Consider the following 16,240-nt stretch of genomic DNA (forward strand, 5'->3'; position numbering starts at 1 on the left):
ACATTGCTTTTTCATTTTTTGAAAAGGCTGTTGGGATTGGAGGGGTCTGCAGGGGAGGAAGTAGGAAGGAGTGGGCTGCTGAAGTGCTTTAAGGGATTCCTAAAGATATCAGGCCAGGGACAAGCATGCTCCCTGTTTATCTATAAAATAGGTACACTGGAGCCAGAAATTGTGCAAATGTTGCTACAAACATCTGTCTTCTCGAAGAATTGCCTACCATTAAGCACAGACAATACACTCTCCAATTTATACTGGGTTTTCCCTCCCAAAGGGCCAACAAAAAAAGAACCAAGTGGAGTTTACAGTTTTCACGGTTTTGTGATGTATATTTTTGTACTTTCAGATCTGCACAAGAGATGTCTGAACTTCTCCAGAATGCAAACTTCTGATTAAAATAACAAATATTGTGTTACATATATAAAAATAACAAATATTATCCAGCAAAAAGTTTTACTGCAAGCCCTGTGTTATCTCACATAAAGGAGAGGTGAGATAAAGTGGGGGTAAAGTAGGGAGACAATTATCATACATATGCTACAAATGTTCATATATATCCCAGTTTTTTAAGAAGCTGTATAACACAACCATACAGGGTACAGCGCATGAGAAGGTCTGACTTACACATGGTCAACTGAAGAATGTTTTTGCTAGGCTATAAATATAACTTCTAACATCAACAGTCTCTCATAAGGATTTCTAACTGCTTCATGAGCAGTGGTTGCTAAGGATGGTCTGGCCTCCGCTGATTTATGCTAATAGTGTCAGCTAATTTCATGTGACCAAACAGAACCAGTGAAGACTGAGCTGCTACCAACAACCTGGGAGGACAGTAGAGAGGTGGTCTTGGTGCTCACCACCGTTTCTACCTGCTGTAGCAGTCTGTCACTACCAAGCTCTCATCCCTCTGCTGAAGGTGTGCCAAGCAGCTCCTCACTCGGCTTACAGCAACAGCTCCTGGAGGCTCCGAAGAGCCGTGATGCTCCAGCCTTGCTCATGCCCACAGACACAACTACTCTTGGAGCAAACGTACCTCATCCTTCCTTCGACAAACCTCTGAGGTTTACTTGGGACCACTGTCTTACCATCTCTAGATGACAAATCAATGGCACCATTCAGGAATGAAAAAATATATTTTTATAATGATATTACTTAAATAATATATATATATCATTTATATATATATTGTATATAAAATAACTACAAGTTAATTCACACCTTTTGGTTTAGACAATGGGAAGAAATGATACCCCAGCTATTCAGATTTTCCCACAAGATGCACTTTTTAATTTTTTTCACAGTTCTTCGGTAAGATTTCTTTTTCTCTTCTTTCCTCACGTTTTGCTCTAAACTTTAGAGATAAATGCCTGTGGCCGTTTCCTAAACCCCCCGAAAAGTCAGCAAGGCAGGTTTTCTCCTTTCTGTTCTTTGTTCCGTTCTTTCTTTGAATTGCTTTCTCCACATTTTTGCCTCACTCTCAGGTAATCCCAGAGGTAAGATTTATGTTTACTACTCATGTTTTATGATTAAGACACTGAACTTCGGTCACTGAATTACTACTAGCCGTAGGTTCCGAAACCCGCCAGCCTCACACAAGCCTCCGGGCGACCTCCCCCATGCCGACTGGCGCTGCAGCCACACTTTAACCCTGAAGCACCAGCATCCCCCAGTGGTCCTGTTCCTCACTGCAGACCACTCTGGAGTTTTCAAAGTGCCTCAGAATTAGTTAGTATTCAGGAGTCAGCTGAACTCAGTAAAGAACCATAGACAGTTGATCATAGCTAAAGAAAAAGAACAAAAACAACACCTAATTTATTTCCAGTCATTGCATATATTGTGTTACAAAACACGCACCTGTAAAAGCAGGATTTTTTGGTAAAACACAGTGGAAAGGGGGGAAAAATCAGACCAAAACAAAACCTGACTCTATTGGAGAGCCTTTTTGAACAAAAGAAAATAGGTTAAGAGGCTCTTCCAAGAATATTGGGTTCTAACAGATATTTTTGGCTTTTTTACAAGATCACGACTCACGGAAAAGATACTATAGCAACCATCAATTTTTCATCTGCCTTTCAATTGAAGTGCGCATACTTAGAAAACTACAGTCCATCCTATCTATTGAATTAGAATTCTAAACAAACAAAAATCCTGGCTGACATTTTGTTCGCACAATGAAAATTCAACTACGTTCTCAGAAAACACTCAACAAGAAGCACACCCCAGCCATGCTTATTAAGCCCAGCCCTTCGCACAACAATCCAAAGTTGCGTTGGCTGGGATTGTTTTCCCTCTTCCCTAAAAGACTTCAGTCACTGAGGAAAGGTGAAGTAATGGGATACTGCAAAACACCACTCGCAGGGTTAGAGAACAGGAGTGAGAAGAGCAGACAAATGATTCCTGTCTAACACGAACATGGGATGCTAGCACCTAACCAGCTTCCTCCCACTCCAGACCAGAACAGCCACATCAGCACAAGCCCTGTACCAGTGCTGACTCAGCGGAGGGAGGGCAACAACAGAAGGATGTGCAAGGCTGCTGGGGAGACAGCACAGCGCTTCTGCCCCACGCTCCTGTGTGGGATGAAATGAAGGAATTTCCTCTTGTTAACGTTGGAGCCCTCCACTAACACCTAATACTGCAGCACTGGAGATGGAGGGTTGTTAATTAAAACAGCCCATCAGAAAATCAGTGGGACTTATATATTAGCTTTAAGTCCAGCAGGAGATTATGAGCAGTGCAGAACAGAAACAGAGGAACATGCTTGTTCTCGCCATATCAGAATCTCACCAGACCCAATGCCACAGGAGGCGACACGGCTTTACCCAGTCCCCCTGCTCCCTAAATTCAGTAGGTACATGGTGTCACTTAGCTACTTCTTTTCCTCTTATTACTCTTGTTGCAGTAGCTGAGGACATCTAGCAGAGTTTTATAATGGAAGCATACTTCCACTCTTAGTCTGCTGTGTAAGCATGAATACTTGAGACAAGGGGGGAAAATACCCCAAATCCAATCCCCAGAACATCTCTCCTTTCTCTGCAGCCGAAGGGCTAAATGCTGGGGTCCCTCCTCAGAGGTAACCCAAAGGAAGCCTGCCTTACTCAGCATCTCTGAACCTGATCCTGCAGGAGCAGCAGTCAGCCCCAAGTGTGAATGTGCTAACTGAGCCATGACAACCCCATGTAACACCTCTTGCTGATATTCTGTTATTCTGTGGTTAAGGCTCATGAGGATTTTTGAAAGGAAGTTTATTTTTGCAAGCTGCTGAGGGCTGACTGTGACGTGGGGCAACTTTCACTTAGGCAAATGTCTTAACTTTTGTTAAGGCTCTTGGACAGACAGGCAATTACTGCGACAATTACAACAAAAGCCGGGTAGGTACATTTTGGCTTAGGATATTCGGTGAAAGTACATGTTGCAGGTTTTACCAAATAACGGACAGTTGTGGTTCAGCACAAAAGGAGAAGGCAGCTTTTCATCTCGACAGCTGCCATCTCCCTATTTTTTGGAAGGTCTAAAAAATATTTGAAAGGTCCTAAACAATGTTCCTTCCAGGTTATTGTCACTACCTAAAACGCAGAGGTTGGTATTCAGTATGACAGATCAGTTTTATGTAGTTTAAGCATCTGTCTCTGCCAGTTACACGAAGTGGATGGTTCTGAGAAAGCCAGCAACCGTCATAATGAAAGTATACGTTACGACACAAAGTGTCACACAGCAGTGAAAATTAATCCTGCTGCTAAAGAAATGGAAAATGCACAATAAACACATTACCTGAAATTAAAATTGTTTTCGACCAAATCTCCAGAGCCTTTAAAGTTGTAACAATGATTTCCTATTCATATGGACTGCTTGAATTCTCATGTGATTCCCTGTAGAGAGCTGTATGAATACTTTTTCCAGAGCTGAGGAAAGGAAAATAGATAGCTATAATGGAACTGCAGGAGCAGCCAAGCAGTAGATTGATTCAACAGGAGAAATTCAATGCATCCCAAAAGATTTCCTAGGATTTGCTCTCCCGCTGCTCAGGGCACAATTTGCTGTAATGAGAAACTGAGGATTTTGTTTCAGGTGTGCCAAAGCTTGCAGTGGTGACTTGAAGGTATAAAGAAAAAAAACCCAAAAAACAACAACTGAAAATCTCTCTTAAATAATGCTTTTGGATGAGGAGAGAACAAGGAAAAGCTCTTCAAGGTGGAAAAAAAGGTCAAATATCTTATGTAAATAGTATTCCTTAAGAGATACTAATTGGATGCACAGTTGGACCCTTTCCTTCATCTCCAAACTCCTGCGTTAAACAGCTTGAAAACTACAGTACACTTCAGTAAGCAACACCGAGAAAGCTTTATTGAATTATCTGGTAAAATTGTACTTGGTCTTACTGTAATCCCTGCTCTCAAAAGTGTATGCAAAAAAATCCTGTTTTCAGTTGTGAAGAACTGAGTTAACAAGTTATAAAATGAAAAGCAAGTGTGTGTTTGGGAGGGGGGTATTAGTATTTAATAAGGGGATATTTAAGCAGGCAGACTGCTCTGCTCACCTGGAGCATGGCACATGGTAGCAGGCTGCCAGGAAGCATGTACTGCTGCAGTACGACATCAGCCCCATTTGAAAGGTTAAGTGGGACACACATGACGTGAATTTCACTCCAAAGAAATGTGGAATTTGTAGGCACTCACGCCCTCCTTCATAAGCAATAGTCATTATGAACCCTGAGCTTTTCTACAGCTCTGAAGTACCACAGCCTATGCAGATTTCTCGCTAATCACTTCATAGTGAAAGCTCTGAAATGCTGTGTTGTTTTTCAAGTAAAGCCCAGGGTTTTATTCAGAAACAGGCTGCCAGATGAAATTTCCTCAGGCAAAATGCAGAATGCTGATGCCATCCTGGTTTGATTAGGGAAGACATGCAAACCTTGAGATGTTCGTGTTCACAGCAGCACATCCCATTCAGCACTAGCATGCCCCTCACACTTCTTAATGTCACACTGTGAACTGGAACATCACATGGTGTAGAAGAACCAACAGAGAAGGAATGGATGCTCTAAAAAATACCTTACAAAGAATGAACATTCACATGTGCATGACATTAGATCTGGACATTCAGCGCAGGTTTACATTTAGTTATAAACAATACAATGCAAATATCCCAAACCCAAACCTTTGAGTCTTGGCACTTTCAGAACACAGCCCAAAGCAGACAGCACCCACCCTTTCTCCACAAGATGACCAAAGTCACATTACAGCTCCAGGCTCCAATCAACTTCAAGACCTACCACACAAAGTAGGATCTCCTAGAGCATCCTTCCTGATTGATAACAGGCCATCAGACTCGGAAACTCCCAGCACATTGCATAGCAACAAGTACTGTCCAGGAGAGAAGAACAGCAAGTGTTCCACCAGCTCAGCCTCTTCCCAAAATAAGGACCAGGGGCTCTTTCAGTCCAGTTAGAATAAAAAAACCACTCTTGCAAAAAGCAGATCCTTCTGTAAACTCTATGTATAGAATATACAGAGAATATACATTATTTCAACCAGCTACCTGTCCTTCAAGCTCGACCTAACTCAGCATAAAATACAGAAGCCCCCATCGCAATGGAACCTGAAGCAGAAAGTCAGCTTCTGATCCGGAACAGGGCAGCATCTGGACACAGGGAACCGTGAGAGGCTAATAATACTCGGTGATTATTACAGTTCCTTTCATCATTTGATTTGCTCTCAGTCTGACTGCAGAAGCAGAAAGGGAATTCTACCTCATCCATTAACCTGGAAAGCGAGGCAAGATCTGCAGCAACAAATAAAACCAGTAAGAAGCAGCTAGAGGAAACACAACGATTTTTGCTTTTAATGAGACAGCCCCTGTCCCCCCCATCTTTGGAAACAGTTAAACCAATTACATCTCTTACCTGTACGGTTCCAGAGTCCTGTGGCCGTAATACAAAGCTTCTTCCCAGGATTCAAGGTTAATACAGGCATCCATGGCACAGTCAAGCATTTTCAGCTGATAAATATTTGTGTCTGGAAGACGACCCACATTGCTGCTCAAGAGATTCTGGCATCTTGCCAGAACCTGCTCCCAGTCTGTTATTAGCCTTAGTTAAAGAAATATCTCTAATCAAACAAAAATACAAGTTCTAAATGTTGTTATCAAGGAGTAAGAGCTACAGGGCATTAAGATAAAAAAGCTGCCACCATTCCAGACTCAATTCCTGAAAACATACTTGAACTCAGGAGTGGTAGCTTAGGTAACTATGCTTCGTTTACATTTAGAAAAACAATTTCTAAAGAAGGCAGTACTTCAGCAACAAAGGGTAAAAGAAAGATGACAAAATGGAAGGATACAAACTAAAATTCAAATACTTTTTATTTAGCTGCTGAAACATTATTACTTACTTAAGATACGCCTCCAAATCTTACATCCAAGGGCAAGGACCCATGGAAAAGTGTCTTAACAAAATGCCTCAGCAGCTAAAAAAAGAAAAAATATATTTTTTATATATTAAAACAATGAGACACACTTTTAAGCTGCCTGAGATTTTGTTTAGAATTCTCATGAAATTAGAACCTTTTCTTGAAATGAATTAATCTTCTATCTCCTTGAAACAGTTGTAAAGAGCATTGTTTTATTTTTTTCAAGTACAGCTGCATGTGTCATGCATGAGGACGAAAAGCATTGCAGTTCTGCTATCTGACTGCAGTTTGGGTTTAAGGATCCTGGCAGTAAAGAAAATTTGTACCTCCATTGCTACAAGAAGATATTTTGTGTGTTTGGGAGAGAGGAAAAGTAAGCTGGACCCTGCATTCACTTTAGTTGGATATTCCTAACCACAAATCACTCATTTTCATTACATTCCACACTGATCTGACTTCTCTGTGGAGCAGATTCTTCTCGCTCTGACCACACCTAAGCTGAATACCAGTACTCCCAGATTTTAAGTGAGTACTGTCATCTGGGACTTTATAGGAGTCCCAGAATGCAAGCAGTCTAAACACCAAAAAGATACCATATACACCAGAAAGAACAAATGAAATAATAATAATAATAACAACAAAATAGACTTATAGTATGAGAAGTAATAGCATTGTTTGCATCACAGCCCTTTCCACACAATCAGCTCAAGGAAGTTCAGCAGTTATCTTCATGACATAACTGAAAATACTATTCCCCCCACTCCAGCAATGGATTTCAGTGTACAATGATTACCCTGTGATGAAGTAACGAGTCCTTCTTGAACATGGGAATATTTACATACTTAAATTTAAGTATGTGACCACTCATGGCTGGGCCAGGATTTATAACATGGTTGTTACAAGGCTAAACTAATTATTTGTGAATTGCTCTCATGCCCTTGGATCGAAAGACCCATATAAGGGAAGGAATGTGTTATTATAAAATTGCACCTTAACCTTTGTATCTCTGGCAAACATCCATGTATTCTTTACAACTGATTAAGGACAGACAAACAGAAGAATGAGGGATATTATTTCCACTTGATACAATTTTTGTAGAAAGTACAAAGCACTGACATTCTTGAAAGATTACCATTTTAGCTGATGCATAGTATTAGCCTGTCTGCTTTTATTTCTCATTATACTGCTTTGTTCCCTCAGTAGCATCTAACAGCAGCTGTGCTATATTGCAAAACCTGATGGGACCCAATTTTCAGGTATATAAATTGCAAATTAGAAAACCCTCTATCAGTGCAACAGGACTAAAGAGAAGATGGCTGTCCTGTATCTGCCGAAGGCTAGCTCCTCCAGGAGCTCTGCTACTGCTGTGTGGCCTGAGATGCAGAGGAATCCCTTTCTCCACCATAATCCCCTTGCACTGGGCTTTAGCATCTCAGTTTGTCTGCCTAAACTGCAATCTGGGCCTAAGACAGTTCACTCACACCTATTGCTTCAGGTTCTCTAACTGCAGCTTTAGCATTACAACACTGCACCAGCTATCATCAGTCACTCAGATTTTGGAAGGCACCAACTTTCTCAACTGTAGGAACTGTTGGTTAATTTGCTAAAAAAAAAAACAACCCAACAACACACACACATTTGCAGAAACTAATGATGGTGTGCTTCAGTCAGCAAGCAAGATTTTCTATTTGTTCTTGGCAAGCAGACAAATACCAGGCTCCCTCGTCAGGTACTGCGCTTAGCACCGCATGCCAATTAGCACCGGTGCGGTGCAGTGGCAAAGATGACACATCCCAAATAGCCCCGCTCCTGAGAACAAAAGCCGCACAGACAACAAGGACTTATTTTTTTTCAAGCAGCCCTGATACCTTTTTACTACAACGTGTTTGATTCATTTTTAAGTATCAGTTAAATCAGCCATCTTAATTAAAGCCACTAGCAAAATTCAGGAGGTGCAATAGGAACGTTAAATAGGACCAGTGTTTGGGCTCCATTCTTTTGGTAGAAAAATGATTGCAACTGCATGTTGCATATCTATAACTTAACTTTCAGGTTAAAACCCGGGCCCTGAAGTACAACTGGATGCCTGAAGATGTATTTCAGCATTGTCTTTCTCAATCCAGTGATTACAGAGGGACTTAAGGCAGACTAGAAACTATATGAAAATTAAAGTTAGACGAGATGAGTGTTTCCCTTTTGCTAACAAATTAATCTCTCTGGATTAGAAAGAAACAAACCCAGTTAGGGTGTGGGTTTTGGTGTTTTTTTTGTTACAATAAAAATTGTGATCATTTGTTTCCAGTCTGGAATATCACTATGCAAACATGTTTCTTATGCTGCTGAAAAGTAAAACTGGAAGATTTAATTCTCTCTAGCTCCAGAGAAAGGCCATGTTTCTGAAAATGGTAAGGCATCTTGCTACAATAGGCCAGGTTTGCAGTCAGTGAAATCCCACTGAACAGACTAAGATGAGAGGGATCAATATATTCAGCCTTCTAGAGAAAATCCTGCACCTCTCTTCTACTCATCTTTTCTTGGCTTTTGCTGTATACTAATTGTTTTAATTAGATTGAATATCTGCATGATGGCCGTTAGGCTCCAGTTCTGTTTATTAGTGCAAGATCATCTCATTCAATTTGCTTAATTATCAATTATTATTATATATTATTATAACATATTATAATGATTCTGTAATGTTTGCAGTGAACCTGACTGATTATATTCTTGTTATTGTCACTGCTGTGTGAAGAATGAGAACCTGGAAATGTTCACAATGGGACTAATGGGATAAGGAATTTAACAACATTCAGATTAAGCTTTATTTCATTTAGAAGTGGATTTATCTGAAGTGATGGGCTGTGACGGCAGAAGTCTAAACCTGAGCCAAAATACCCCTTCACATCCCAGGTACCTGTTACGCCTGCCACAAAGCAGTTCCAGGCCAAGCAATCAGAGACTCTATTATTATTAACACAATTAAGAATATTACACATTTTTAACATAAAATGAATGAAAAATACATTTTAAAACCACATAAAAACATAAATCTTTACGAAACAAATCTCAACAGATGAACTGCATAGCAAGGGTCTCTCCAGATTTTTTTTGCAACCGAATGACAGACTGCAGCCTGCCACTGAAAGGATACCTTCTTTTGATTTTGGATATTTTACTTCATTTACAGCATCTCTGACTTCTTTCCAGGCACGCTGGTCACCAGCCAATTTCTCAACATCCTGGTTAATGGAAACAAAAGCATTTGATGAGAAAAACAGTAAACTGAGAACACGCAGTAGGGCTGAAAAACAGTAAAAAAATTACATTGATGAAAGCTACTTGTGGGGATTGTGTCACTGGGTTTTTTTAAATGCACAAAAAAATCATTTCACCTGGCATTAATACTCATCCTATGTTTGTAAGCAAATGAGATGATTTCAAGAAAAATGAATGCACACTTGGAAACAATAAATAGTCAAACCAGACATTATGTTTGCCAAAAGAACTATGATCAACCAGAAAAGAAAAATAATAGCATGTGATTTTTAATATTAAAATGCATTGAGCAGATCAAATTCTCTCAAAGACCTGCTACCTAATACTTCATAGAGCCTCAACCACAGTGTAGAAAGGATTTAGCAAATAATTTTGATTAACCATGTGGTGATTATAGACTTTATAAACAGTGGGAGGCTACCTTCATCTATTACAGTTACCAGCGTGAGCTTGCAGAAGTCGTCTACTAGTCAGAAAAAGCTGAACTTCAGTTTTTTTAACTCATTGCTATTTCTTCCCTACTCCATCTGATTCCATAAACAGCTATATTTCCCCATTGCTTTGTCATAAAGAAGGCAAAAATGATTAATGGCTAGAGCAGTAACAGAAAGTTTCCCTTTTCAACTCTCTAGCAGTTACTAACTGCACCTTAGGCAAACCACTTGGAACAAATTTATTAAAGCATCCACAGACACGGTTAAGCATCTTGAAGGATTTCCAAAAGCATCTAGATATTCAGTTTCCATCGCCATAAGCACTTAAATACCTTTAAAAATCTGGCCTTTAAGACACTGCAGTTCATTACCTCTCCCTCCTTATAAAAGGCCCTCACAAAAGAATTTTGTAAGTACAAATTCTTGCAGGAGTATTATAAATACAGTTTAAAAAAATTTTAAAATAATAAAAAAATCAGCCTTCAGGAGGGCTGGAGGTCTGGAGATGAACAGGGAAGGTGTGTGAAAACCTAACCAAGCACTTAGTAACCAACAGATGCTCACTGGGCATCGCAGGAGTACCTCTGTTTAAAAGCCTGTAACCTGTATCTGTCTAGAACTCCATAATTTTCTTCTTTTACTGCTCCTTATTTACCATAAATTCAGACCCCAAAAAACCTTACAGTAAGAATCAGCCCTCGCTTTCACATTTCATATGCAGTTTTGTCTTTCCATTTGCTCCTGCTCCATACAAGAGCAGACCTCTGTATTCCTGGGCTGATTAAATCAAGATTAAATCCAGATAGGTCTCAGCTGCCCCACCGTTCCCTGCTGCATATCATGTGTCCTTCCCCCACAGTCGGTTCTGTTATCACAAAGATCCCCTGGAAATCACTCTGTGGATAGCTGAATTTGCCACAGGAAGGCATAAGGTGAATGTTAAGACAAAGAAGCTCATACTGTATCAATGTTACCAGCACAATTAATGTGCGTACCTAGCCCTCTAACAGCTTAGTGGCAGACTTGCGCTGAATCCGTTAGCTCCAATGTAACCTCCACCAGTTTTTAGGGGACTACATCCGTTTCCCAACTTAGCCTGCGAACCTGATACAATCTGTCTCTAAAACATCTTTTAGAGACTGATCAAGCCCTGCTCAGTGATTAAGCTAAAAAAATATCTGGCCTGTAAGATACTAATAATGATGTCTGTGAAACTTTAGGTTTAAGGAGCTACCAAAAAAGAACAATTCTCTTAAGAATTTTTTCCCTATCTTTTCCCACCAGCCCAAGTATAATTCTCAGTATTTCTGTAACATGTTGTAAGTCTTACAATTAAAACATCAGAAATGTGGGAACTGGGACAGATTTATAGGTGAAAGAACAAAAACAACCAAACACCAAGTTACAGGCCAATGACTGATGCATCATTAGGGCTAACTTTAAACACAGAGGGACCGATGGATGAATCTGGTTAAGGTATTCATTGACATGGGATTAATCTTTCTCCTGTGCAGTCTTTTGAGTCTCATTGTCTTCTAGCATTTCATTAACACCACAAAGCAGTGCAAGGTAGGGATTGCATCTACCCTTTACACTAGCACATAGGGTTAAGTCAACACTGGCTTCAGACTCAGGTAGTATCTGAGGGACATACCAGGGAGTGTCTGTTGGCCCAGTAATCTCCCAGCCCTCTCCAGAATCACGCTCCTTATCCCTTTTGTAAGAGACTTTAGGATGGAGGGATTTAAGTCACAGTTTTCAATGCTTTCTGTGTTCTCAAGGTGAGGCATTTTGGGGATTGGCCCACATAGGAACAAGCAAACACCTGGCTAGCTGGGCCTTTTACACCTCTACTGTTCTTCATCTGATTTCTACCCACCAAAGAAGTCCTGTCCTTTCCTAAACACTCCTGTTCAAGTCAGGGAGGCCTCTTCCAAACCAGCAGCCAGGCAGCAACTGCAAAACAACTCTGCAAAACAAGCCCTCCTTGTCACCACTGGCAACACTTCAGCCTTCCAGCCTAATAAGCTTTTTCCAAGTAAGTTGTTTCTCTCCCTTGGACAATGCCTTGAAAGTCACGGCCATGTGATATGACTCAGCCAGCTAAAAATACAAAGCTGCCTTGGCGTTTGAATTATGGAAATAATTGAAGTGATTACTAGTTATGCCGAACTGTTTAATTTAATCTAAGAGCATGGCAGTAACAGCTATGGGAGATTCAGCTTTCCACAGAGTAACACTCATTCAAAGCATCCCTTTTCAGAACATGTTCCCAGTCAAACCTCCAGGTGTGCAGAGCTGCCAACAATAAAGGAAGACGGGCTTTTTTGTGTGTGGAAAAGGAGAACCCTCGCTGAAGAAAAGGAAGAGGCTTTTGAAAATGAAGAGTGAGCAGCTTGGGCCTAATTATCTTCCTTATTTCTAACGTTGAAACTAAACATAAGAGTTTGTTCTTCAGAACAAAAAAATATTTGTGTCTCAGACTAAATAATAATTAGACTAGAGAACCTAGCCACAAAAATGCATTACAACCTTGTGATGGCTGAAACTGGCACGCTTTACAAGTCAGCTTTCACACATAGAGACGTGCTGGAGAAAACTGAGAGTGGATGTGTTGAAGGCTCATGGGGATGGTAGAAAAGACAGCTGCAAGCCGTGCTTTCCCATGTCAAGAACACAAGTGCATGTCAAGTAACACAGGTGCAACCCACTGGCGGCAGAAGCGTCACTGGATGTGCTAGCTGAACGCACAATCTAGGGCGCAAGAAAGAGAAAATTGACCCTGTGATTTATTTTGAGCAATTATTCCAGATGCCAGATGGTTCCAGCACCTACTTTCCAACTACTCCAAGCATGCGCAGGGGAAAGTTGTTCATTAAAAGGTGAGTTAACATGCAACAGTACCATATCAATTCTCTCTCTGTTTTCTTCCAATACCATGGCAGGTGCTGCTACAGCTTTCTTGATAAAACACACCTGGAGATTCATCTTCTTAACATTGAAGCTTTCTAGAAATCTCCATGGACTGCCTACCTCTTGGACTACTTACCCCTGGCTGCTTAGACCTGTGCTTCTAATCCTTTAGACAGAACAATTTTCTAGCTCTTCTAGTAAAACAAGCTATAAACTAAACTCTTCACACCTGACACTTCGCAAAAGAAGGACACTGTATACCTTCACATCTTCTTGAACTTAGTTCGGGTGTATAAACCATGAAGGCTCACCTACATAATTCAACCAGATGAAATTCTGCTCTTGAAATGGGCAAATGCAAAATATTCTGTGAAGTACAATTTTCCTGCCATAAAAACCATCTTTCCTCCATAAATTTCACAATAATTTTGCTATATAAAAGATTCAAGAACAAGATTATTTTCTTTACTATTTGCTCGAACACCATAATTTCTATAGCTTGTAGATCAGAAGAACGTTAGTTGTTGTTTTTCTTTCAGAATATTTCCAGCTTTTATATCTAATGACTTTCCAGACTTTCAAAGGCACTCATTGCAATCTATATTTCAAGAGCCTGAGAACAGACATTATCAGCTTTGCCCGGTGCATCCTGTAAATGCTCATAAAAATAGTTTGTGGTACACAACATACCACTAAATGTCAATATTTGCTTTAAATATTACAGTTTTCCACAGTTTAGGTTCCATTAGTGACACTTGTAAAAATGACGTTACAACCACTTAAAACAGAAGAGAGGGAAATAAGAAAACCAGAGGGTATCTGGTGAGGATTATCATCTGTTTGCTTAGTGATCAAATGTAAAATGTTCTGCTGTTCTGGCTTTAAGTGATACAAAGATTTACTATAAAAGCATCGTCTCCTGAAACAATTACAGACATCAGCCACCACAGAGATAAGCATTTGAAAATGTTCACCTGTTCCATTCCCTCTTAATCCTTTGCTCCCACGTTGTTTGTAGGAAGTTCTCTCCCTATCTCTTCTGCTGTTCTACTGTCCTGAACACACCCCATCCTTAACTGAACTCTCCTTTGAAAGGAGCATAATCTTCAAAGGACAGATAGCTCTTTCTCTTCCCTTCTTGTTGCTTTATACTACATGTCTTTCCCTGTCTGCTCTTGTTTCTTATACTTCCTAAAAGCACTCCTTACCTACTCATTTCAAGCACCACTGCTTTTACACACAAAGTTAGCAGCCAGTGTTGCTACCCCAACTTTTAAAATCCTGGATGTTAAAAGATTCCCAGACAGGCATAACCTCTGAGAGAAGATACCTCTCTCACCAAAACAAGCATATGCCAACCAGCAGCATCACTGCCCTCTGCCCAAACACACTCCCACAGCCCCAATGCTGCTCATCTGTAATGCACTGCACCTCCGAAAATCTCCTGAACATTGAAAAGGTTGATTAAGGGCAACTCCTCTTTTCATACTTAGGCGAAAGGATGGAAATAGGAGATGGATTTTCTGTCCTCTCTACAAAGTTCAACTTTCTCCTTCTTACAGATGGAGGTAGAGAAACAAGCCAGAGATTTGCTGTGGAGAGGAACTGTGAAGCACTCCTACACCTCTTTTTCTTCTTCCCAGCCTTCCTCCTACACCAGGCAGATCCAAGGGCATCCTCATTATGCGCTTTTCTCCAGTGTTTAGGTATCCAGTCCCACATAGGCAGAAACAAGCAAAGCTTTGTAGGGGGTATGGGAGTGCCAGGATGCTCTTAGAGGAGTAAAAAACAAGGTCTAAAGTTTTCCATGACCAGTATCTTCTCCTCTAAATACACAAATGGAATACAATAGTGTCATGTAAACACAAGCAAATGTCATTTTTACAATGGTAAAAGCTTATAGACCATAGTTCAGCCAGAAATTCAGGGTTGAATATGAAATATTATTGGGTATGATAATTTTGCAAGAGACAAAAATCCCACTAAATAATCATAACAGTTCCTTCTGGACACAAAATCTATGACTACATAATGATAATCCTATGAGACGGCAGCATCTGATTCTGTTCTTGTTCTCTTTTTTGTGGAGGCTTTAAAAACATCTTTAAACAAGGAGTTTTCTTGGCTGTAATATTTTAACACTTTAAAAGCTACGGATACATCAAAAATCTGAACATTTCATATAAATTGCTGACCATGACTTATGATTTGCTGAACTTCTAAAAATGTAAGTGGCAACTACAGCTGTGCATCTGACAGAACAATTCTGACCAGCCTGATAGGTTCAAATCGAAAGAGGTTTCCTTGGGTTTTGTTTGAAGCAAGTGTCAGAAGAGTTCAGACACCTTTAAATTAGGGCATGACATTTTAAATCAGACTTATGTTACATTATGCCCTGAAAGCATAAATAACAATTTTCTATTTCTGATCCTATTTAGAAGTGCAGGAACTACTGAATGTGTGTTTCTAGTAAACTCAGTAACTCATTGTTTTATACTTGGCAGCAAAAGGAGAGCATTACATGAGTAGAAGATACTGCAGATCTCCTGAAGCCTCACTTCGAGTAAAGGTAAAGAAAAACGCAGTAAGGAAATGTGATATGGACAGCGCTACGCTGCAGCTAAACTGAATTTGTGACTTTTGAGTGCTTTAGAGCAAACAGGGTACAAGAACCTGCTGGGCAGTCACAGGTGCCTGCAGCTACCGGCACAGCAAGAGAAAGCACACTTGACTGGTTTCCCAAAATATCTGAGGTCATCTCTTATAAAACATGTGAAGTTTTTCTCATTGTCATACATCATTTGTGCTCAACTTTGAAGCCACAGTTTTGTGACGGGACAGCAGTTTGTCATAGAGGACTGTGTAGCTGAAGAGAAGCGTATGCTCCCTGGGAAGCACTGGCTGCTGTGAAGCAAACTGTGGTACTAGAGGTTGGCTCCACACTGAAGTCTGGGCTGGATTTATATTTGTGTACTGGATGCAATTTAAACTCAGAAACAAAGACCCCTCATCTCTTATTATGAGGGCTGTGGCTTATAGAAGCCTACAGCTTCAGCTGAGATTTTCACTCACCTTCCCTCTTGTGAATGTACTTTGTTAAGAACGACGAGTGTGTGAAATGATCAGCGCAAAGAGCCCTGTCATAATTCAAGGTTTAGATGTGATTTCTGAAGTTTAGCAAGCTCCCCTGCCCTGCCCAATGAAAAATAATGCCAG

The 16,240-nt window shown here is 40.3% G+C and overlaps 1 protein-coding gene across 2 annotated transcripts in view; it reads right to left on the minus strand.

The window, feature by feature from the left end:
* Window positions 1-16,240, minus strand: part of SMYD3 (SET and MYND domain containing 3) — a 418,391-nt gene that overhangs the window by 43,227 nt on the left and 358,924 nt on the right. For both annotated transcript variants that reach the window (XM_040599061.1, XM_040599062.1), the window contains 2 exons: window positions 9,553-9,640; window positions 5,900-6,074 (listed from right to left, as the gene is read on the minus strand). In XM_040599061.1, the coding sequence (XP_040454995.1) occupies window positions 5,900-6,074; window positions 9,553-9,640 (263 nt within the window). The remainder of the gene's footprint in view (window positions 1-5,899; window positions 6,075-9,552; window positions 9,641-16,240) is intronic.

The sequence above is a fragment of the Falco naumanni genome, chromosome 6 (genome assembly GCF_017639655.2).
Source record: "Falco naumanni isolate bFalNau1 chromosome 6, bFalNau1.pat, whole genome shotgun sequence".
NCBI lineage: Eukaryota > Metazoa > Chordata > Aves > Falconiformes > Falconidae > Falco > Falco naumanni.